The sequence below is a fragment of the Canis lupus genome, chromosome 8 (genome assembly GCF_003254725.2).
Source record: "Canis lupus dingo isolate Sandy chromosome 8, ASM325472v2, whole genome shotgun sequence".
In the NCBI taxonomy this organism is placed as follows: Eukaryota; Metazoa; Chordata; class Mammalia; order Carnivora; family Canidae; genus Canis; species Canis lupus.
The window spans coordinates 41,886,181-41,911,977 of NC_064250.1; the positions used below are offsets into that span (position 1 = coordinate 41,886,181).

Here is a 25,797-nt window from a genome sequence, read left to right on the forward strand (position 1 = left end):
TTGTGTATACACGTCTTTTCACCTTTTACTGTGAGTTCCCAAAGGGTCGGGAATATGCTTAATTGATTTCCTACCCTGGGGCTCAGCAGAGTGTGTGATTAAGAAGTGTCTGCAGGGGATCCCTGGGTGGCGCAGCGGTTTGGCGCCTGCCTTTGGCCCAGGGCGCGATCCTGGAGACCCGGGATCGAATCCCACGTCGGGCTCCCGGTGCATGGAGCCTGCTTCTCCCTCTGCCTGTGTCTCTGCCTCTCTCTCTCTCTCTCTCTCTCTCTCTCTCTCTCTGTGAGACTCTCATAATAAAAAAAAAAAAATAATAAAATTAAAAAAATTAAAAAAAAAAAAAAAGAAGTGTCTGCAGAAGGAGCAGATTAATGATTTTTTTTTTTTTTTTGATGATTCAGGGAATACCCAGGGGCAGTATGCAATAGTGCAGGCTAATGATGGGAGTGGCCCTAATAAGGCTGTGATAGCAGAGTTGGTATTGTTAAAATTCAGGTAGTTTGGGTTCTCCTTTTTGATTGAATTTATCAGTCTAAATGGTGTTATTGCCCAGAACTCCCTGATTCGTAAAGACACTAGGAAATGATACAGCAGATATCACTTGGTTAATTATTTGAGAAACAATTCAATACTGACAAATTCCCACTGAGAGAAATGAGAGGGATATATTTTGTGTTTGGGAAGTGTGTGTGTATGTGTGCAAGTACAGGTGAATGTGAGAAAGAGAGCAGGGGGAGAGGGTTCGTTTGATTGAGAGAATGTAGATGTTATGTAGGAATTTGGACCATGGTATTGGAAATAAACATGTATCTACATTCTTAGGACTGTACTTTTGTTTCAAAATGTCACCCCTCTTCTGATAAGTATTTTTGCTTTTTCCCCTGAACAGCAAAGAGTTCCTTGTTCTACTATATCCAGAGCATATCTTGCCATCTCAGCCTCTCCTTTGCATGCATTATGAAAGGAATCGGAGATTATGTTCTAGTTCTTTGAAGGCAAATATTTCATGAGCCTCATTTAGCCCTAGTGAGGTTCAACAAGAAGAGTGAAATTTAGTTGCATGTGAGAATGTGAGCAGCTAAGACAATAAAAAACAATTTCAGGTTGTAAATAAGACCTGAACTAATCTCATTTGATTCGGAGATTTACTCTGCCTCATAGAAAAAGGAGAGGTTAAATATGATTATGGACTTGTAGTAGGATGTAATGGTTGAGAGGATAAGCCTTAGAGTGTCAGACTTACTGAGTTGAAATTCTGGATCCACCATTGCTTTTTCTGGTGACAATGAAATAGCTAACATTTCCAGGTTTTAGTGTTCTCATGAGTAAAAATTGGATCAATAATCAAATGTCTAGATAGGGCTGTTGAGAAGATTAAATGTGATAATTTAGTAAAGCTTTGAAACAGTGCCTGGTACATAGTAGGTGCACAGTAAATTTATTATTACAGTGCAATGAAAGTAAAGACTTTCTAAGGAGTGCTGCTTGGAAGTATTCCCTGAAGGTTAATTATATATCCAAATAAAATTTTAAAATGCATTGAAAATCTTAAGATGCTATACAAATGTGAAGTGGTAGCTTTATATTCATATAAGAAATATCAAAGAATTGTGGGAAATGTACATTCTTACATTGTCTTGTTTTTCTGTGTGCATGTTTGGTGGACATTTAGATTCTGTAGCCTTCCTTTATTTTATCAGTAATATTTTAAAAACTATACATTTCATTTTGCAACTGGAGAAGTTTGAAGACTTTTTTATTTTGTAGAATGTTTTGGATAGCCTGTCTACTATTGCTTATATTCTTTTCCAGTGCTTTCCAGGGTTCTTTTTCGCTGCATCCGAAGCCATGAGTAGCAGGAAGCTCAGACGAGTGGGTTTATCACAAGAGCTGTGTGACCGTCTGAACAGATATCAGATTGTTACCTGTCAGGTAAAACTTACGTACTTTTTCTCATGGAGAAACCTTAATAACTCTAAAATAAGCCTGAAAAATGAAAATGTAGCTTTCTAAAAAAATAAAAAGATGAATGATAGTGCTTCTTCAGAAGCCAATTTAAAATAATAGACCACTGAGGTTGTATTTCCAAATGTGACTTCATTTATCCAGATTCCAATATGTTTCCATTTCGGATCGGGGGTGAATACTTATAGCATAATGTGAAGTATACGCATGCCATTTATTTGGGATTTTAGGGAAGTTTTCGTCCACTTGAAAGAATTTTTGCAGTTATATGAGAGGACTCAAATGAGGAGATAGTATTCAAAATGGATAATATCTCTTGCAAGCCAGATAAATTAATAGAATCATTTTCCTATCAATGAATGAGAGAAATGGATAGAGCAGATGTTGCATTTTTAAGCACACTAGTGAACTTCCTTCTTAGGAGGTTAAATAAGGTTTTGTGTTAGGATTTAATCCTTAATAAGACAGATTTTCAGAGTATGCTGCAATTTTTAAAAATTGCTTTGTGTGTTGATGGTATTTCTGTTTCCTCTGTTATACATTTAATAATCCTCATGTTCATGCTTAGAAATACTCTTAAAAGTATGAGATTTAACATTTAATTCTATAGTCAGTTTCATTGTCTCAGTTATTAAATACTTCCTCTGAATGATCTTACAGCTTAGCAAAAAACCTATTTCAACCTGACACTTTCTGGTGTGTGTTTGTGCCCAAACTCTAACACAGGGCAGTGCTCATATACACTTGGGTTGGAGGCTGCTGCTATGTGATGTTATTTGGTATATGCTAACTACATTGGAGAATTAGTTAAGTTTATGGCATCATATCTTTCAGTTAAGGCATATTTGGGGGGAAGTACTATAAGAAACATACAAATCTTTGATCTACAACAAGTTATGCTTTATCTACACATGGACAGTGTCCATTGAAAATTTCCTTTTAATTCCAGTATCTTTGTTGCATGTATATGTTTAAAATAGTCTCTTTATGTCTCTTTAGGACTTTTTATGTCTTTCCCCGCTGGAACTTATGAAGATGACTGGCCTTAGTTATAAAGGTGTCCATGAACTTCTATGTATGGTCAGCAGGGCCTGTGCTCCAAAGATGCAAACGGTATATATGTGTATTTTATTATAATTTGATTATGATTTTTATTTTGAGATGATTCTTTATCTCATTAAAATCTTTTTTAAGGAGTGCCTAGATGGTGCATTCAGTTAAGTGACTAACTCTTGGTTTTGGCTCAGGTCATGATCTCAGGGTCATGAGATTGAGCCCCACATTGGGCTCCACTCAGTGCAGAGTCTGCAGAGTCTTCTTGAGACTCTCTCCCCCCTCCCTCTGCCTCCCCCTCCTGCATGCACACATGCATGTGCATGCTCTCTCTCTCTCTCTAAAATAAATAAATAAATCTTAAAAAAATTAAAATCTCTTTTGGGATGAGGCAAAATCAAAAATAGAGATGAACACCTCAAAAATATTGACTCTCACATCATTGAGTTAGTCCTTTCATGAGAATATATGTGAAAAATTTATGTAGTTTATAAGCTTACGGGAGACAGTTTATAATTATGGGAATGAGGAAGCAGCAGGAAGTTTTTTCTGTGTAGCTAATAGTAATATTTCAAAAGGTCATCTTTGTCTTTTGTTTGGGTAGGATTTGTGGACCTCACAGTTATATTATAATATACTCCTAGTTTTAGTATGCCCTGTCTATGTAATGCTAACTTATCATCATTAGTCTACATCACAGAGTACACATATTGGATTTATGCTTGCTTATTGATTGAACAAATAATACTAAAAACTTTGCTTCATCCTGAGAAGTCTTTTATAACAAATCCTCATTAGGTAGTACTATTATTTTATACTTCCTGTCTCATAACTTTAGCTTTTCAACATATTGGTTTAGTGCATGGTAGACAAGATCTTGTTTTCCCAGAATGTGATGCCTAGAAGTCTGTTCAGTGATTTGCAAATGTATTTATTTGGATGGATTGTAGATTACTTATCTTACATCTTATATTAAAATTTGGTAGCCACTGAGCAATAAAGTGGAGTTCAATTCTATGAAGTTGGAAAGAAGGGATGTTAGTGTCATTTGAAACTTCTGAAATTAACGAATAGATAAAGTATTTTCTTTTGTTCAGATTTAGCTTGTGATCTAGGAAAATATGTCAAATGCAGAGTGGTCAGAAGAATTAGAATTGGAGTTAGGGATTGGCCCTGTCTTACCTTTGTCATTGACCTCAGAGCTTTGAACAGCACACTTTTTTTTAGGGGAGAAATAAGAGGGCTAAAATAGTAAGGGATAATTCTGTGACCAGGTTCAAATTAGTTTGTTGCTATTTTGAAGGTTGTAAAGTACTAAGAAAGTGTTTTAGTTTGATGTGTGTCCTTCGGTTTGGTCAAGATCTGTGGCATATTTCTAGTTAGAGAATTAAAGTCCAGAGTATTTGCAGGAAATTCACCTTTAGTGTCCACTCCCGCAACCACTTCAACCGCAATATCAATACCATTCCAAACACTGGCTCAGAAGCTGTCTTTCTCCTTTGTTCTAAGTTCCATCCTGTGAATTCTGAATCAAATTCTGTCGATTCCAATCTTATTTTAAACATTGGATTAGCTTAAGTCCATTTTTCCAGGGAAGATTTTTTTGTTCATTTGTATATTCCTTTAACTAGTATTTATTGATTGCCAGCCATGTAGTAGGTACTCTGGGAATATTGTAGTGAACATGGTAACATCCTGCCCTCATGCAGCTTACAGTCTAGTGGGAGAAGTCCGACATTACACATATAATTAGGTAAATAATTAGTTGCTTGAAGTAATGATAAGTTCTATCAAGGAAAAGTACAAAAAGCTCTGAAACTTAATAACAGGGTACATTACTTAGTTCAGAGGTCACAAAGGGCTCCCTCTAGGAAGTGACACTTTAGCTAAAACCTGAAGCTAAAACCTTTTTTTTTTTTTTTTTGATATATGAGAACTATTACATTTAAAAAAATAATTTCAATTAACCAAGGAGACAAAACAATGGAACTATGTAGCAAAACACAAACTTTCCAATATATTAATTTATAAACATACTATAATATTATGGAAGAAGACTAGTATTTACCTGAAGAAGAAACTTCAATTAAAACTTCTAATATTCATGTGGATTTTATAAAAACGATATGATAAAGGCAACAGAAATATAAAATAGGGGAGATATAGGCAAAGTTGGGAAGGAGGTGAGAATGGAGGAGTCTGCAGGCAGTGGGACCAGGAAGTGCAAAGGCCCTGTGAGGAGAAGAATAGCACTTACCTGGCAGTAAGATCAGGGTGAAATGAATGGAACATAACGGTGAGGGGCAGATTGGCCTCAGAGATAAAGGTAAAGAAGTAAGCAGGAGTCAGATCATGGGGCCTGCAGACCCTGTAAAGGATTTTGAACTTTATTCCTAGAGCAATAAAAAGTCATAAAAGAGTATAATCTGTGTTTTTAAAAACTCAGTCTTGAACATAGATAAATGATTGAAAAGGAGCAGTAAAATATTTGTGAAGACCAATTAGGTATCTACTTCTGTATTCCAGACAGAAAGTGATTAATGACATGGATTATTAGCGTAGTATCTGTGCAGATGGCATAATGTCAGTTGTTGATGAAAGATATTTAGGAGGTAGAATGAATAGGATTGATGATTGTTTGCTTATGGGTGGTGGTGAGAAAGAGGAAAGTGATAGATGATTCCTTGATTTTTGTTTTGGCAAACTGGGTAATGCCACTTCCTGAGATGAGGAATGCTGTAAGAGGATCAGGCTTGAGGGAGGCAGATCATGAATTTAATTTAGTACTTATTTAATGTAAGGTGCTTGTGAAATAGTGAGTGGAGATGTGAAGCAGGCAGTTCACTGCATGGACCTGGAGTCTGAAGGAGAGGTCTGTAGTAGCAGAATGCATTTGGGAGTCATCAGTGTAGATACAATAATGAGATTGGCATTTCCAACACCAACTCCTGAGCGAAGCCAACACTTTAAGATCAGATTAGATACTGATGTGTCTGAGAAGCAGCAGCCACCAAAGTAGAAGAAAAACTGGTGGGGAGTGGCATACCAAAATATTCCCTTTTGTTTCATTTATGTACATACTGCCATTTCTGAAGTCTGATTCTGTTTGTTCATTTTAGTCTTTTTTTAAATATGTGTCACTAAATCTATTCTAGTGATTACTGTACTTACAGTTGCAAAGGAAGTATTTTAATGTTAACAGAATGGGCAGCCTTTACATGTTTGATAAAATGTCCCCGGACCCACTTGTCTGGCATCAGTCTGATGATATATTGTGGACGATATTTAGATATTTCTAAATCTGATGCATACCACATGCCACAAGACTTTTTTTTCTGTAGCTTTTCTATTTTTTTTATGCACTTGAGTATAGGCTTAGAAAAAGTGATAATCCATGGGTTTAACTGATTTAAGAATTTAATAGGTGAGATTAGATAGCAGTGGGCACATTTATGTCCTATAAATATTAATATGCTGGTTTTCCTAGATCCTCACAGAAATAGAAGAGCCTTGGATTTGATATACAGATTTATTAAGTTGTAAACTTTAAGTGGTTAGAAACTGTCTCTGTTCCCAGAGTTTGTCATAGTATATGGCATGCAGTAGCTACTCAGTATTTGTTGAATAAACGAATGAATGAATAAATGAATAATTATAATCCTGTGGCTTCACCTCAGTTTATTTGGGCAATTTAATAAAATAGTAGTAATTTTTAATGTTAGAAATTGCAGAGGCAAGCATTCGTAAACATTGCCAGGTACGTAATCACATTAATCACATCTTTATAGGCCCTTTTTTAGAAGAAGGTAATATTCACAGGTTCCAAGGATTTGATGCAAGTATCTTCTGGGGACTATTTCTCAGCCTACCGTACCTACCTTTAAGCTATTCTTCACAGACCAACCTTGGTTTGAAAAGATAACTTGACCATATTATTCTTTCTTGTTCTTGCATAGAACCCAGACTTCAACAAGGCTCTTTCATGATTTGGCCACTGCTTATTTCTCCAGCCTCATCACTGGCCCCACTGTAACCACACTTCATCTTTCAAACTGTTCTAAATGAATTCTCTTTTTTTTTTTTTGTAGATTTTATTAGTTCCCATTTTCTCCCTTTCCTTGTATGTTCTGTCTCTTTGGCAGGAGCATGCATGATTTCCTTTGTTTAACAGCTATTTCACATTTTAGCTCAGACATCCAGCTCTTCCTGAAGCCTTCCTGGATCACAAAATCCATAGATCAGGTATACTGTCTCTGCGTCCACTTTCCCAGTCATGGCATCTCTAATAACTGTATTGTAATTGCCTGGTTTCCAGTACTGCTTTCAATCACTGGGTGACTCTACGTGCTGTGAGGGCAGGGGCTCTATCTCTTCTGTCATATCCCCATTGTCTGGCACGGTCTCTGGCATGGAGTAAATATTTGTTTAACGAATGGATGTTTGAGGAAAAGAGAGATGGAATGGGGTTCTAGCTGCTAGAAATTGAAATTTGGAGTTGTTTCTGGTTTTGAATAGACACAGAGACTGAAAAGAATGTCTTCTTTTTCTTGCTCAGGCTTATAGGATAAAAATGGAAACGTCTGCTTCTCTCTTGCCCGCATTCTTAGCTACAACCCTTTCTGCATTGGATGAAGCCCTGCATGGTGGTGTGGCTTGTGGATCCCTCACAGAGGTAAAGGAGAAACTTTCCAAACCTCCAATTGACCTATTATCTTAAGAGCCAGGGGAGAAAGATTAGTTGAAAAACAAGAATTATTTCATACCTCAAGGGTGTGGTTCTTCACTTAGTACCTACTATAGGTGTTTGCAAAAATAAAGATACTCAAAATAGTCCTTACTGACCACCTGAAGTTTGCTTAGGTTACTATTTCTTCAAATTCGCTTAGAAAATGATGAATATTATGAAAGAGTATGAAACAATTTGGGGGAATTAAAGAAGGAATACTTAATGTATTAGGAGTATATTAGCATACAGAAAGAATATTACTTAGAGTATTAGGAAGGAAATTTTGAAATTTGATTAACGTGGGCAAATCATAGTATTAAACTGAAGTGAACTATTTTTAGTTTCTGTTGTAGATAAAATTTGGTTCTAGGATATGATAGGTTGTGTTAGTTATGTATTGTTGCACAACAAATTACTTCAAAACTGAGTGGCTTGAAACAACAATTATTACTTATTATTTCTCTTTCTTTGGGAGTGGGCTTAGCTTAAAGATATCCGTGGGGAATGCAGTATTTTTTTTATTTTTTTTATTTTTTAAAATTTTTGACAGAGAGAGAGAGCTCGAGTATGAGTGAAGGGAGGGACGTGGAGAAACAGAGTGCCTGCTGAGCAGGGAGCCTGTTGTGCAACTTGATCCCAAGACTCTGGGATCATGACCTGAGCCAGAGACAGACACTTAACCGACTGAGCCACCCAGGTGCCCCTGGGATGCAGTATCTTGAAAGCTTGGTGGGGCTGGAGGATATTTCCAAGGGGGCTCACTCACGTAACTGGGAAGTTGATGCTGGTTGTTGGCAGGAAGTTACAGTTCCTCTCCAAGCAGGCTTGAGTTCCCCATGACATGATGTTTGACTTCCCCAAGGGTGAGTAATCCAAAAGAAGGCAAGTTGGAAGCGGTGATTCCTTTGATGATGTAGCTGTGTAAGTTATACACTGTTAACCTCTGCTACATTCTCTTCCTTAGAAGCAAGTCATTAATACAGCTTATGTTCAAGGAAGAGAAATTTGGCTATACTTCTAGAAAGAAGTGTCAAGAATTCAAGGACTTTTTTTTTTTTTTTTTTAATCTTTCTTCTCTTTTTTTATGGGGGGAATGGGCAGAGAGAGAGAAAGAATCTCAAGCAGGCTCCATGCAGTGCTTGATCTCCAAACCCTGAAATCATGACCTGAACCAAAATCAAGATTTGGATGCTTAACTGACTGAGCCACCCAGGTGCCCTGAGGACACTTTTTTTTTAATTGAATAAGTTTGACATGTAACATTGTATGAGTTTAAGGTTTTCATCATGTTACTTTAATATATTTATGTTGTAATATGATTGCTGGTATAGCAATAATTACTATATTACATAATTATAGTACAATATTGTCTATATTCATTAGACTGCATTAAATCGCTATGGCCTATTTACTTATTAAAGTTTGTACTGTTAAACAGCATCACTTTTTTTTTTTTAAGATTTATTTATTTTAGAGAGAGACAGAGACTACGTGTGCAGGTGAACAGGGAGGGGCATGAGGGGCAGAGGGAAAGAATCTCAAGCAGATTCCCTGCTAAGTGTGGAGCCTGACATGAGACTCCATCTCACACGACCCTGAGATTGTGACCTGAGCTGACACCAAGAGTCGACACTTAACTGACTAAGCCACCCAGGCACTGCAGATACCATCACTCTATCTCCCCATCCCCATCCCCTGTTAACCATCATTTTACTCTGTTTTTTTACAGGTTTAACTTTTTTTAGATTCCACATATAACTGATATGCAGTACATATCTTTATCTGACTTATCTTACTTAATGTAATGTGCTCAGGGTCCATCCATATTGTTGCAAATGGGAAGATACCTTCCACTCTCGTGGCTGAGTAATATTCCACTGTGTATGTATGCCACATTTAAAAATCCATTCATCTGTGATGGGCATTTAGGTTGTTTCCCTTTCTTGGCTATTGAGAAGACAGCTGTAATAAACATTAGAGTGCAGATATCTTGGTGAAATCATTTTTATGTCCTTTGGGTATATATATCTAGAAGTGGAATTGCTGAGTTGTATGTAGATGTGTTTTTAACTTTTTTAAGGAACCTCTATATTGTTTTCCATAGTGAAATGGAGGACATTTAAAAGCTGCCACAGGGATCCCTGGGTGGCGCAGCGGGTTAGCGCCTGCCTTTGGCCCAGGCGCGATCCTGGAGACCCAGGATCGAATCCCACATCGGGCTCTCGGTGCATGGAGCCTGCTTCTCCCTCTGCCTGTGTCTCTGCCTCTCTCTCTCTCTCTCTCTCTCTCTCTATCATAAATAAGTAAAAAAAATAAAAATAAAAAAAAATGTTTAAAAGCTGCCACAGTTCTTTTCCATGCAAGCTGCATTGGTGTGCTTACTGGTCCTGGTGTGGTGACTCAGTGGACTTACCTGGATACTCCTGAGGCACTACCTGCTTGAGAATTCTAGGGGCATAGATACTTTAAGCAAACTTGTAAGCAAGAGCAGACTCTTATTTCTTCTTTTTTTTTTTTAAATTTTATTTATTTATTCATGAGAGACATACAGAGAGAGAGGCAGAGACACAGGCAGAGGGAGAGGCAGGCTCCATGCAGGGAGCCTGATGTGAGAATCAATCCCAGGTCCCCAGGATCATGCCCTGGGCTGAAGGGGGCGATAAACAGCTGAGCCACCTGGGCTGCCCAAGAGCAGACTCTTATATTCTGATAGTCATAAATTTAATTGTATATTTTTTTCCTTGAAGATAGGCACTCTGTTTTAGATACTATACCTTATTTTATTTCCTGTCTTCTGAGAAAGATTTAAAAATGTGTGTGTGCTATGCTTTGAGGATGCCTATTAAATGAGTCAGTGAATCTTTAAAAGAAACAAAAACCCCCGGCTGTTTCAGGGTACTGCCACCAGATGGTGCCAGAATCCTATTACCTGTAATGTTTTTACGCCCTAGCTGGACCTCTGTTCAAATGAGTTTATAACAGCAGTGTTCCGCAGTTATAAACTTATCTAAATAGTAAAAACTGAACTTAAGGAAGATTAAAAAAAAGTTACTTTTTTGGTTTTTAAGTTTTTAAGTTTTAGAATAATTTTTAATGCTTTTTCACTTGGCTTTTGTCAATCTTTCTGAATCCAAGTGGTAGTTATAAGCCATGTTGTTTTGTCATGATCTACTTGGTTGACTTGGAGCATAAATATCCTGACTGCTTATTAGTGGCAAGTTCTTTACTTTCTGTTTTAGTTACAGGTAGTCTATTCAGTTATTTTGGGTTGTTTTTTTTCAGCTGTTTACCTTTTATTAATAAAATTTTACTGTATATTTTATGTATATAAGATTAAATATATCCTGCATGTGTAAGAAATGGAGTCTTATGACCTGGTGAATTAATAAGAACCAGAGCAATACAAAAACCATTGAAACTAACTGTGAGCTTCTTCCTGGTCCTATCTTTGGCCTCCTATTGAGATGTAATCTGTATCCTTAATTTTTACCATGCCTATAATTTTTTCCTTATAGTTTTCTTTTATTGACTATGTACTTAAATATGAGATATAACAACATTTTACTTAGTTTTGCTTAACTTTGAGCTCTGTTAAAACATATCTCTGTGATTAAATCATATCATCTCTCTTCCATGAATTGTTTTTTTTCACTTAATACTTTATTTTTTTTCCAAGATTTTATTTATCTATTCATGAGAGAGACAGAGAGAGGCAGAGACACAGGCAGAGGGAGAAGCAGGCTCCATGCAGGGAGCCCAATATGGGACTCAGTCCTGAGTCTCTAGGATCACACCCTGGGCTGAAGGCAGGCGCTAAATCGCTGAGCCATTCAGGCATCCCAATTGTGTTTTCTAAGATTTATCCATGTTTTTTCAGGTAGTAGGAGTATAATTTCCTCTCACTGTTGTATCATAATCCATTTTGAAAATATGCCACAATTTATATATCTTTTTTCCTATGAGTGAACATTATCTTGCTGCTAACATAAAAGAGTCCTGGGAAAATTCTATGTCTCTTGGATCACATGTACAGGTATTTCTCTAGGACAAAGATTGGCAAACTATTGCCCAGTGATCAAATCTACCTTGATGCCTGCTTTTGCAAATAAACTTTTATTGTAACACAGCTATCCTTATTTTTTTTTTATTCTTTGCTGCTGTTTGCATGCAGAGTTGAGTTAGTTGTGGCAAAGATCTTATGGTCTTTAAGCCTAAAATATTTACTATCTGGCCTTTGTCTAGGGTATCTACCTTGGAGTGATTTCCTGGTTACAGGCTATGTGCATAATATAACTTTGCAGAATCAGAACACATTGTTTTCCAGAGCAGTTTTGCCTGTCTACATTCCTACCAGTGATGTGCAGGAGTTCTTGCTCCATATCTTCTTGCTTTGGTATCATTAGACTTCTTAACTTATGCCCATCTTTGGCATCTATGATCTTAGTTTTCATTCTTCTGATTACTAATGAGCTGAAAATCTTTTCATAAATCATTTGGTTATTTTAAAAAGAATTTTATTAAGGTACATTTAAATGCTATAAAAACTCAACCATTATTAATTATATAATTAAACTATTCTGGCAAATTTATAGTAAATCATCACCACAGTCCAATTTTAGAACATTTTTATCATCCTAAAAAAATTTTTTTTAAAAAATTTTATTTTTTTTAGTCATGAGAAACACAGAGAGGCAGAGACACAGGCAGAGGGAGAAACAGGCTCCCTGCAGGGAGCCCGATGTGGGACTTGATCCCGGGACTCCGGGATCACACCCTGTGCCCAAGGCAGACGCTCAACCACTCAGCCATCCAGGCGTCCCTTCTTCTAAAGTTTTATATTTGGGTTTTACATTTAGTTTATGATCTATTTTGAATTAATTTTTGTGTGATCTATTTTGAGTTAATTGATAGAGTTGTGTAATATATCTAATATTTCATAATTTGTGTAAATTAGAATTATTTGTTTCTTGAATATTTGATAAAACTTGCCTAAAAAATTGGTCTTGATATTTTCCTTGTGGGAAGTTTATTTTATTTTTTATTTTTTTTCTTTGTGGGAAGTTTAAAAAAATGAAATTAATTCCTTTAAATATTTATAGGAGTATTCAGATTTCTTATATCTTCCTGAGTAGTTTCGGTGAATGATATTTTTAGGCATATGCCCATTGTCTTTCCTTTTTCAAATTTATTGTCATAAAGTTATTCCCTGTATTCTCCTTATCTTTAAATTTGGTTTTATATGTGGCTTTATTCTGCTTTTCATTCCTAATATTACCTACTTTGTCTTCTTTGTCTCTTTCTTTTTAAAAAGTATGATCAAAGTTTTGAGTATTATTATAGTCTTTTCAAAAGACCGTGCTTTTTGTTGTTCTTTTCTGGTCCTCTCTATCTTTTCAGTGTCTTCTACTTCAATGATTTCTGTTATTTTATTATTTCCCATGTAATTGCATGTTTTTTGGGATTAACCACAACCAACCCTACCCCCTGCGCCGCCCCCCGCCAACTTCTTGTACAGTTAACCCATAAACTTTCAGTTTTTTTTTTTTTACTCTGAGCTTATAGGCTATGAATATTCATTGCTTCATTTTTTTGTTATATAAAGCATTTTCACTTTTATTTAGTTCTAATGGTATTTTAAAATTTCCATTATGATTGCTTCTCTATTCATGCATTAGAAAATTTTGAATATATAAATTATTTAATTAAAATTTTTCTTTTTAAAATCAGATTGTTAACCTAAATTCATTGGTCAGAAAACTTTACATGATACTGATTCTCTGAAATTTTCTGAAACTTATTTTAAGGTTTAATATGTGATCAATTTTTATAAATGCCCCAGGTGTGATTGAGAAGAATGATTATTCTCTAATAATTTAATGTTCTGCATATGACCATTAAATTAAGTTTATTATTTGGGTTGTTCAAATCTTCTTTGTCTTTACCAAATTCTTTCTCTGCCTGACCTAATAGTAATTTAGAAAAGGTTGTTAAAATAGCTCATTATGTTGTTGAATTGACAAAGTTACTTGTAGTTCTATTATTTTTTTACTTAATGTAGTTTGAGCCTATTTTATTGTGTTTAACTTAACACATAGAATAGTCATATGTTTCTAGAGAACTGAATCATGTATTGTGGTTCTTCTTTGTCGTAGTTGTCACTGTTACACATGTACTGTTTAATTAGTGCATATTTTCCTCATTGGAGAATAAATTCCAAGTGGGTAGGGATTATGTCTTTTTATTTTTCCTGTTACATTCACAATATTAGCATATGTAGGGGGTACTTAATATTAATTGAGAGAATGAATCTGTTTTCGTTTATTTGAACATGTATACAGGCAGCCTGGGTTCCTCAGTGGTTTAGCACCGCCTTCAGCCCAGGGTGTGATCCTGGAGACCTGGGAATGGAGTCCCACGTCGGGCTTCTTTCATGGAGCCTGCTTCTCACTCTGCCTGTGTCTGTGCCCCGCTCCCCTGTGTGTCTCTCATGAATAAATAAATAAAATCTTAAAAAAAAACACACTTATATAGTGCTTGTTTGCTGTAATACTTTGGTTCCTGCTATCTCTTTCATATTCTCTCCTTGAGTCTTGGAATAAGCCAAACTTTAGGGATTTTTAATGTTATTGCTATTCTGAGGTATAATATTTATTTTCATTTGTATGCCATTAAATTATCAAAATAGTACAAAATAGTACTATTAAGGAATATGATTTTTCTACTTAATTTATGTTCTATTAGTGAACATCAGGGATTCTTTCATTTTAGGAGTTTTTTTTCTTAAATGTCTTTAAAGTTGTATATATCTAATATCTGTATATCTGTATTTGCATACTTATGGATTTGTTATATATTGCTGCTTAACAAATCATTCCAAAGTTTAGTGGATAAAAACTGCAAGAAATATTATGTTTCTGTGAGTCAGGAATTCAAGAACATCTTAGCTGGTTTTCTGGTTATGATCTCTCATGAGATTATGTCAAGGTATTGGTGAGGCTGCAGTCATCTGAAAACCTGACTGGAGTTGGGGGAAGATGCTTCTAAGATGGCTTGCATATATGGCTGGAAGTTGGTCCTGGCTGTTACTGGAAGGCTCAGTTATTGGCCACCTGGACCTCTCCACTGTTTGCCTGTCTTCATGACATGACAGTTGACTTTCCCTAGAGTAAGAGATCTTAGAGAACAAAGTAGAAATGGCAATGTCTTTTATGGCCTAGCTTTGGAAGATACATGGCATTACTTCTGCTATATTCTATTGCACAGACACACCTGTTACAGTGTGGGAGGGGACACAGAAGGGTGTGAATACCAGAATGAGATCACTGGGTCCTTCTTAGAGCCTGGCTATCACTATATATGTGTATTTACATATGTATGTGTGTGTGTCTGTGTATATCTGTGTGTAAGCTTTAAAAAACTTTACATTATTACCTCTCCGTTCTCAGAGACTTTGTGGTAAGCAGAATTCTAAAATGGCCTCCCAAGGATGCTCTGCCATAATCCTGTAACCTGTGACTATGATGAGGTATTCCCGTTATTATGGTATGTTATATGGCACAATTGACTTTAAGAGAGAGGGATTATTCTGATCTACTTCCACGGGCCCTTGAAAGCTGAGCTCTCTCTGGCTAAAGAAGAAGGAGAAATGAGAAAGATTCAAAACACAAAGGTGGAAAGGGCCATGTGAGAAGGAATGTAGGTGGCCTCTAGAAGCAGTGACCAGCCCTTGGATGACAGCCAGAAAGGAAATAGGGAACTCAGACACACAGCTGCAGAGTAGTGGATTGCTCAGCTGGCACCTAGATTTTGGTCCTTAGAGACTGAGCAGAGAATCCGGTCAAGCCCATCCAGGCTAACTTACAGAAGTGTGAGATAAGAAATGGGTATTGTCTTAGGCTGTTAAATTTGTGGTAATCTGTTACAGAACAATAGAGAACTAAATGGTATCAATGGATATGTCTAATTTTTTTAAAAAGATTTTATTTATTTATTCATGAGAGACACAGAGAGAGAGAGAGGAGAGAGAGAGAGAGAGAGGCAGAGACATAGCCAGAGGGGGGGAGAGAGAGAGAGAGAGGCAGAGACATAGCCAGAGGGAGAAGCAGGCTCCATGCAGGGAGTCCAGTGTGGGACTCGATCCCGGGACCAGGGGATCACACCCTGAGCCGAAGGTAGATGCCCAACCACTGAGCCACCCAAGCATCCTTGGAGGTGCCTAATTAATTGTATTGCATGATCTTTGTTTCTGGTTAAAAGGTCAAACCTACAATCCCCGATATCAGGTAGAAGTTAGATCTGGTGGAGGTGAGAGAGAGGTAGAGTAACTGGTAGAATAAACTTAGATGAGGCCTGGAGACAACTGAGGGAGTAAGAATAAGTCTGGAAACATTCTGGTGGCATTTTTATAGCTGCTCTTTCCTGACTCTAACTTCCAAATTCCCTAATTTCTTTATCCCCAGTTTTGATTGATGTGAACTTCACTGAATCTTTGTATATGCAGTTATAGCGCACCAAGATCAAAAGTAGAACTAGAGAAGCACTACTCATGCCAAAAGCAGAAGCAGCGGAGGAGAAACCAAAGAGAAACCAATTCTGCTGAATCACAGATCAAATTGAACTAGAGGGCTTTGTCCCATTCCCTGAGAACATCAAATTCCTTACTTGTGGAATATATAAGCAGATAATTCTGCATATGTTATTACTGACTATTGGTAGTAAAGATACATTTGAAATTTAAAGTTTAAAAGGTTACATTAGGGATCCCTGGGTGGCGCAGCGGTTTGGCACCTGCCTTTGGCTCAGGGCGCGATCCTGGAGACCCGGGATCGAATCCCACATCGGGCTTCTGGTGCATGGAGCCTGCTTCTCCCTCTGCCTGTGTCTCTGCCTCTCTCTCTTTCTCTCTCTGTGACTATTATAAATAAATAAAAATTAAAAAAAAATAAAAATAAAAATAAAAGGTTACATTATATGGAGGTCAAACCACATGGTAGCCTTCTCATAAGGGTATGTACATTAAATCAGTGTTTCTGAGTCTTGTTTTCATTTTCTTCCCTAAGGAGCTTTTTAGTCATTTTCTTTTCTTTTCTTTTCTTTTCTTTTCTTTTCTTTTCTTTTTTCTTTTCTTTTCTAAATGTTTTTTTTTTTAATTTTTATTTATTTATGATAGTCACACAGAGAGAGAGAGGCAGAGACACAGGCAGAAGGAGAGGCAGAGACACAGGCAGAGGGAGAAGCAGGCTCCATGCACTGGGAGCCTGACGTGGGATTCGATCCCGGGTCTCCAGGATCGCGCCCTGGGCCAAAGGCAGGCGCTAAACCTGTGCCACCCAGGGATCCCTCTTTTTTCTTTTCTTTTCTTCTTTCTCTCTTTCTCTCTTTCTTTCTTTCTTTCTTTCTTTCTTTCTTTCTTTCTTTCTTTCTTTCTTTCTTTCTTTCTTTCTTTCTTCTTTCTTTCTCTTTCAAATATTTTATTTATTTGAGAGAGACAAGCAGGAGTGGGGTGGGGAGAGGGGCAGAGGGAGAGGGAGAAGCGTACTCCCCATTGAGCAGGTAGCTTGACATAGGGCTCGATTCCAGGACCCCAAGATCTGACCTGAGCCAAAGGCAGACGCTCAGCCAACTGAGCCATCCAGGTGCCCCAACATTTTCTTTTTCTTTTCTTTTTTTTTTTTTTTTTCATTTTCTTTTTCTAATGAAGTTCCCCCCATGAGATTTTAATACCAGAAATACACTGTATACCTATTTATGTACTGTGTGTATATCTGTGTTTTATACAGTAAAAGCAGTGAAAGAGTAAAATCTCCATTCTCCCCTATCAAAACCCTCACCCTTCCGGTCAAGATCACCCCTGCTGAAAATGCAAAATAAAGTTGCTAATGTCATTTGGCAAAATTAAGGTTGTATTTAAAGGGATCACCAAAAACGTGTTTTCATATTGTAATCCTGAAGTTATTGGACTAGAGAACTGGTCCAAACTCATGTCAATTAAAAGGGATGTGTATCTGCATATCTTTGTTCAAGGGTACCTCTGAAGAGTAAACCTGTGAAGCACTGCCAAATCTTTACAACATTTAAGGATGATTATACCCAGATCCTTGTTCTACATACTAAGAAGGGATGTAGCACATTTTAATTTTATTTGTATTTCCTGATTCATTTCTATGCTTTGTTCATGATTTAAGGAGACCAGGTGTCCTCCTTGAGTGGGTCAGTTTTGCTTTGGAAATGACCATTCTACTATCCTGAAAAGCAGGATGCCAGGGTCCTATTTTGGCATCCTTATTTTTCCTCAGAACAGTTTAATATACAGTTCTTTTTCTTTCTTATTGGCAAGGTTAGTTGTGGCCTGCAAGATCACAGGAGCGAATAAGGCAGGGTTGTAAACTTAAATGCCTACAAGGTCCAAGCATGTCATAAAAATGCATAAACAATGAAGTATAAGACATAAATGTTGATTAGTCAGTTTTGACTGCTTATCCTGCTTACTACAGCAGCAAACATTTATTTTTCTTGCCCATGGGTGTGTAGGTTGGCCAAGATGGGTCTCATCTTCAAAATACAGTCAGGTTAAGGTGTGCTCCACGTGTAACAACAACAGTAGGTTTACTAGGGAGAAATTTCTAATTGGCGTTCCTTGACTGTAATTCACTGACATGGTTTGTTTACCCTGCCTAGTGTTTTGAAAGGCAAGATAACCAGGCCTCTGTCCTAATACAGGAGTTTAGCAGTTGTGGTTGATTGGGTCATTGTTCCTAATTCTTCACTCACTTCCAGCTTTAGAAATAAACGTCTTTCTCCATAAAGGTTTCAAAGAATCTTTTATATGGCACATGTTATATGATTGTTAAATGAATGATTATTCCCTTGATATTGTTTGATGTTTTTTTTAACTGTGAGGCTTGGGGTACTTGTCATTTCCGTGTCCTCTTGTGTTCCCCACCCTTCTTCTTTTTTTGTCCCTTGCCATGTATTTGAAAGACAGCAGTTGTTAATATGAAATAAGAGGGAGTGATGGAGAAAGTCCAAGGTATAAAATCTTCCACGTGTTGTAAAGTGATTTAAGATTAAGGTTTTTTAGGGAAGGCAAAGTGCTATCTGGCCTTTCTGAAATTGTCTGAGATTTTGTTTGCTTGTTTTAGGATTTTGAGAATTAGTTATTTTTAAAATGAATTCTGTAGGTCTGAAGGTCTAATCATATTTCTACATAATTGTAGAGCAAATGGAGATAAATGATGGGTGAGGGGTGTCATTAAAAAAAAGATACAAAATTTTCACAAGCTCTTTTCCCAGATCAGAACCAGGCAGTCCTTAAATTTTCTTGGGTGAAGTATTGGCTTGGTGGATGGCCCATCCTGTTGCCTCCACCTTGAATGAGAGGAGAGTTAACTTGGTTTTAGGTCCTAATGGGTCCAGGTTTCACAATCATCTCAATCATTCAGTTTCACTAAAGATTAAAATGACTAGGCTTCATTTTTACTTCAGAACAATTAGACTTTCTTTTCTTGAGATTAATTCTCTTCCTTTTTTTTTTTTTAAATTCTCTTTTTTAAACGAATTATTAATATCTGCTTTCTTGTTAATAGTCGAGTGATCTTTACCACTGGTTATTTCTTTCAGTTCTTTTATTTCTCAGGCGGGGTTGAGGCTCACAATCTAAACTCCATGAAGCTGATTGTATTTTACTGGTGTCTTCAGTGTGTAAGTGGTGTATTCACTGAGTTTCCAAGAAGCAACTAACTGAGACTTTCTGGTTTGGCATGTTCTCTCTTTCTAACCACCATTGGAGCTGAACCTGGGAACTGAACACAACTTGAAATTTTGTGGTTTGGCTGGTAGAATTCAGAGCTAAACTATCTGAAGCTAAAAATTATTAATGTTGAAATGTTTTAACCCACTAAGTAAACCTGAAAAAATAATGAAATTTAACTCCAGTCAGCCCATCAGAATTGCATACAGCATACATTTTTTTGAGTCTAGGAAGAGAGTGAAAAATATATGAAGAGGATCTGAGATTGCTAAAGAAATAGAAATTAGTTATGATAGCTTAAAATAATGTAATTATCGAACTTTAAATGCAAAATAAAAACAAAACAAACCCAGAATTCTTATAAAGTTATTCACATAACGTTCTACTTTTCCCAAGACTATACTGAATAGTACCTGAAAATAATGAAGTAGGAAAAAAATGCCGGTTATACTTGTTTAACTTTTCCGATTTTTTTTACATGTTTTCTTTAAAGATGGAACAATAAGAGAATACCTTACATTTTCTTGGGACTTGATATGTTACTTAATGTTTTCATATGTATCATTTTAATTAAAATGGTGGCTTGTTTTACCTTTCCACTAAAAATCACAAAGCGTTTAATGGGTTTAAGCTCATTAAATCTCAGACCCTGTCTAAAACCTGGTGTGTACATAGTACGTATAGAAAGGCTGCTGTCTGTTCCTCCCATTAGTTAGCATCCTGAAGAGTAACCATTTTTCATTTTCTAGATCCACTTTCAACTTTTACGGACCAAAGTTACCTTTCCTCTGATTTCTGATGATTAACTTGATCCATGCTGTCTTTGATAATGATAAAAGGTCTGTGAAGAGTGTTTGGGGCTCTTTAAAATTAGCAGTTTCCAAAGCGGAGTATGTAAGATGGTCCATTAGGTTGTGGGAAAATTTTTTTGAACTTTTATTGGTATTTCAACCTAAAAAATGAAGTAAACCTTAATTAGGTTTAACATATAGATGGACACTGGCATCTTCACTTCGTCTGTATGTCAGACTGTCATGTGTCAGGTATAGTCCATGAGGAAGTGATACAGAAGATCGACAGAAGCACCTTGCTGCACCTTCCCAGCATACTGGGATGAATTGTACATGTACCTAGTTAGGTGGATTTTGTTTTTAACTAAGCCAAATCTCACAAAACAGACAAATGGCATAAAAAGATTCCTGCAAAGAAACTATATATTGGAGACCATACTAGTAATGTGGTAGCAGTGAACCACATGCATAGACAAGTCAGAGCTAATGAATCTCCCCTGACTAATGAAGTAAAAGTCAATGACAGTCTGATTCCCTCTGAGAATACACCCAAAAAAAATTGAAATTCTGAAGATAATTTGATATACCAAATTATATTCATTATCATTTATTAATGAAACTTTTGTTCTTTTTTTTTGTCCCTTGAAATACTGAGTAATGGTAGTAGGAAGCCATCAAAATTAAGAAACACACAGGATAGGGGTACCTGGGTACCTCTGTTGGTTAAGCACCCGATTCTTGATTTTGGCTCAGGTCATGATCTCAGGGTGGTGGGATTGAGCCCTGAGTTTGGTTCCCTGCTTGGTGGGGAATCTGTTTGAGATTCTCTCTCTCTCTCTCACTTTCTCTCTCTCTCTGCCCTTCACCCCTACTCAGGCTCTCTCCCTCTCAAATAAATCTTAAAAATCTGTCAACTAATAAGATATGAGGGGCACCTTGGTAGCTCAGTCAGTTAAGCATATGCCTTCGGCGCAGGTCATGATCTTGGGGTCCTGGGATTGAGCCCTGAGTGGGGCTCCCTGCTCAGCGGGGAGTCTGCTTCTCCCTCTCCTGTCTCTGCTCCCCCACCCCCCGCTTATGTACGCACACACTCTCTCTCTCAAATAAATAAACAAAATCTTAAAAAATAAGATATGAAACTATTTTTAAATGCTTATTTAAAAATTTTTAATCCCTATCTTATGTGTGCTTTATATTATCTATAATGTATTAGTAAAATAGTGTGTATATAATAAACATGCATACATCGGAAGACCATACTAAATTTTGTCTGTTTTTGGTTGGTCTGACTATGTAATCAAAAATTTTGGAGACCCCTTTTCTTTTCTTTCTTTTTTTTTTTAAACCACAAAAGGGATATTTATTTACAGTATCAGATCCAAAACAAGAAGGCAAAGTATCCCCACACTGGACCTTAGCTGGGAACATGCACTATCAGCAACTCAAATATTTTGTTGCTCTGTTCATACCTAGGAATGACCATGAGAGTGTCTTGAGTATTGATTTTGGGGGTTATAAAAAATTTTTTTAGTGAGTAGGAGAATCCCCAAACACGGGAGTCATGGACAGTGAGGTCCTTTAATCTGGCTTGCATTACCCATAAATTAAAAAAAAAAAAAAAAAAGACTCTCTTTGTCTAATAAAATAGGTTATTTAAATTTGAGGTTCATATTTGTAATGTGAGACTTTGTAATGTGGTAGATAAGTATAATTAATATTCAAGCCCTATTACTGATTCTCTAATGACCTTGTGGAGACCCCTTTTCATTGATTATTCATGATCTGGCAAACTGTTATTGGTAGCAACACTTTATTCTGAAAGTCTAAATCACTGTGTAGAGATTATAATAAATCAGCATGTAGTATGTAACTTGTGAGCTTTTGTTTTTTAATGTTGAGCCTTGATAAATGAAAGTTAGCTTCAGTCTAAATTTTAAGATGGTAGCTCTCAAAAGTATACAGCAGCATAAGCATCACCTGGGAATTTATTAGAAATGTAAATTCTTAGGCTACATCCCGGATCTATGGAACCAGAGATGCTGGTTAATAAGCTTGCCAGGGAATTCCAATGCTCACTTAAGTTTGAGAACCACTGGTGTAAATTATGTAGACTCATTGATCATCCCTTCTTATTTCTTCCTACTTGGTATATCTGAGACTGTTTATTCAAATATTTATAATCTTAGTCTTAGCTCAGACTCTCTCATCTCTCCCTGAGATTTTTTTTTGCTCTTCCTTCCCTCTTGTTCTTTTCCCTTCCTTTGTGAAAAATGTGTGTTAAAGTCATTAGTGTTATTTTCACAAAAGGGGGAGTGTTTTGATTCCTAAAATTTGGAAGTCACCACCAATGTGATAAATAGCATGTGTTTTAAAGTTTTTTTTTTTTAATTTTTTATTTATTTATGATAGTCACACAGAGAGAGAGAGAGAGAGAGGCAGAGACACAGGCAGAGGGAGAAGCAGGCTCCATGCACCAGGAGCCCGACGTGGGATTCGATCCTGAGTCTCCAGGATCACGCCCTGGGCCAAAGGCAGGCGCTAAACCGCTGCGCCACCCAGGGATCCCAATAGCATGTGTTTTAAGGGGGGTATTTTTTAACATTTTCAAATTAATTTTTATTAACTACCTCTAGTTGGATTTGAATATGCATGTATATAAATTTTCTATTTTTTCTCATCTCTAGCTTCCTGATTTCAAATTTTATAATCTCAGATGGCTTTCCACCAACTAAAATTTCAAAACATACTTCAATGTATGAATCACCTAGATTCAACAATTGTTGAATTTTGTTATATTTGCTTAATCTCTCTCTGTATATACAGGCCCGTGTGTGCACATGCCTTTTTTATTTTTGTTGAAGCATTTGGAAATAAATTGTATACATCAGTGTTCTTCACCTCTAAATTCTTTACTGTTCACAATAAAGATCAAAGTAGCTTTTTAGGGGACTGGTACAAAATTGTTCTTTTAAAAGGCCAATTCATAAGAATGCTAAACCAATTAATAGAGCCTCTTAAATGTTTTCAAGTTCCTTCTATAAATGTCTTAATGAGGAAAAGATATAGAACTCCCAGTTCTGAATGTATAAATGCACCCTCCAGCCTCTCTCAACCAAAGCTTTTCATCTGAACTGCAGAACACAAAGCATGGTTTGAGTGACCATTTTCTCATTTTTCCCAAGGATGGTATCAAACTAGTACCAACCCAGACACATAAGGGAGAAGTTAATTCCTTACATACAATAGATGTATTAGAATGTTTGAAGAACATTCTAAGGAATGTTAAGAAACATTAAGGAACTCCAGGAGCCCAGATTAGTGGGACTGTGCAAGTGGCAAATTCTTAAGAGAATTTTGCTTTGACTAGCTTGTGATGTTTATATAAATAACTTAAAAAAAAATTTTTTTTTTAAGATTACAGGCCCACCAGGTTGTGGAAAAACTCAGTTTTGTATAATGATGAGCATTTTGGCCACATTACCTACCAACATGGGAGGATTAGAAGGAGATGTTGTGTACATCGACACAGAGTCAGCATTTAGTGCTGAAAGGTGGGAAATTTTATTCTTTTCTATTGTAATGTTTAATTTTGTAACTTATAGCATGTAACATTTTCAAACAGGTTAACATTTACCTTTCCTTTGTGAGAATGCAGAATGCTAGGTACTGTTTTAAATGAATTTTCCTTTTAAAATTAACACAGGAAGCAGTTTCTTTTTGTCTTTTCTATCGCTTTGTCATTGGTTTAAGGGAGGTTCCTGGATAAGCTCCATTTCAGGAAGTCAGGAAGAAAGAAGTTTAAGAAACAGAAAGGGATGTAAGTGGAAATGGGGAAGAGGGAAAATTAATAAAAAAGAAAAAAGGTAAGGTGCTTTGTAACTAATTTCTAGTTGGAAGTAAAATATTAGTGAATGGAATAGTTGCAAATTTCAAAATATATTTTGATTGAGAGGTATTTCACTTCGGTCTCTGCAATAGTATGGTAAGAAACACACTGATGGTAAGTGTACCTATCCTTGGAAAGGAAAGATTTCCTTAATTTGGCTGGGACCTTTAACATTGTATGAAAGGCATTTGGTTATTTGGGTAATTCTGTACACCTGAAAATAAGTTTGCCCTTCTTCAACCTTCCCCCCCCAACCCCCCTCCTCAGTTCTGATTGACTTTCATGAGCATAGTACTTATAGGTCTGGAGAATGATTCAATTCTGTTCTTTTAGTCAAGGTGTAGTATAGGTATAGTCCTTTGAGTCTTTCTTTAACTCTGTCATTATAAGTCACATTTCTCTCTTATTTTTCTCTAAGGATACTAGTTAGATCAAAGTGTATTCCTTGACCAGATAAGTTCCAAATGGATTGTTTTGCATAGGGCTTATTTGCTTTGTTCTGTTTTGCTTGGTTATCTATTCTAAATATATGCCACTGGTTTGTCAGCTTTGTGAATTTGTGTTATATCTTTATCTTCAAAGCCAAATCTAGTGACTGACACATATTAACTGCTCAGAAAATGTTTGATAAATGAATTGACAGGTGTTACTCTCAACTGTGAAATCCAGATACCATTTCCTATTAAAAGGAATGAGAATTCTTGGAGAAATGGCTGCTTCCAGCACTAGAGTGGGAAATTTTTAAGTTGAGTCTGAAACATCATTATCAGATACCAAGGAAGCTCTCAAAGACTACTTTGTACTTAGGGGTCAACCTGAGCAGGCTCTTGTGGCCAAAGATGGGACAAATTGACCACCAATAAGAATGACAGTAAGTTAAAACCCATAAAATATGTTTAAATTCATGAATTTATATAAGGAAATGAACAGCAGCTAATTGATTAGTATTGAAAATTTTGGAGAAGCAACTCATTATTTTGAAAATGAGTTTTAAAAAAAGGAAATCGGGGGATCCCTGGGTGGCTGAGCGGTTTAGCACCTGCCTTTGGCCCAGGGCGCCATCCTGGAATCCCGGGATCGAGTCCCACGTCGGGCTCCCTGCATGGGATCGAGTCCCACGTCGGGCTCCCTGCATGGAGCCTGCTTCTCCCTCTGCCTGTGTCTCTGCCTCTCTCTCTCTCTCTCTCTCTATGTCTATCATAAATCAATCAATCAATCAATCTTTAAAAAAAAGAAATGAAATATCTATTCTTTTTCTATATGAACTGTATTACTAAATAACAAATAGGTCTTTTTAGAGGAGGAGTATTCCAGTAATAAAGGAAGAAGGAATGATAGAATGTTACCAAATTACAAACCTTAACAATCTAACAGATCTAGACATTGAATATTGTGATATAATGAGAAATCCGTATTTTGTCTTTGTCCTGATTCTTGGCCACAGATCTTCTAAAACCTTTGGAATTTCCTGAGTAATAGAGGTGCCAGGAGTATCATTTGTTATTCATAATCAGCCCCTTTCAACCTAATCTTAGTTTATGCTAATGAGATGACTCTTGGTGGGCCCCTGGATGGCTTCAGATGGGAGCTGGTTGCAGATCAGGATGTTATAATAAGATTATAGGAT

General features: G+C 36.6%; 1 protein-coding gene across 14 annotated transcripts in view; it reads left to right on the forward strand.

Moving 5' to 3' along the window:
• The window catches only part of RAD51B (RAD51 paralog B), an 817,007-nt gene that overhangs the window by 2,734 nt on the left and 788,476 nt on the right, over positions 1-25,797 (forward strand). For 12 of the 14 annotated variants that reach the window (XR_007412387.1, XR_004818334.2, XR_004818333.2 and 9 more), the window contains exons 2-5: positions 1,813-1,932; positions 2,965-3,078; positions 7,574-7,690; positions 23,699-23,835. Coding sequence is in view for 10 of the 14 variants with exons in the window: in XM_025442514.3 (XP_025298299.1) it covers positions 1,813-1,932; positions 2,965-3,078; positions 7,574-7,690; positions 23,699-23,835 (488 nt within the window). In the remaining 4 variants the exon portion in view is untranslated. Of the gene's footprint in view, positions 1-1,812; positions 1,933-2,964; positions 3,079-6,719; positions 6,776-7,573; positions 7,691-23,698; positions 23,836-25,797 lie in introns of those variants that run through there. The other 2 variants (XM_049113295.1, XM_049113296.1) reach the window with 2 other exon arrangements.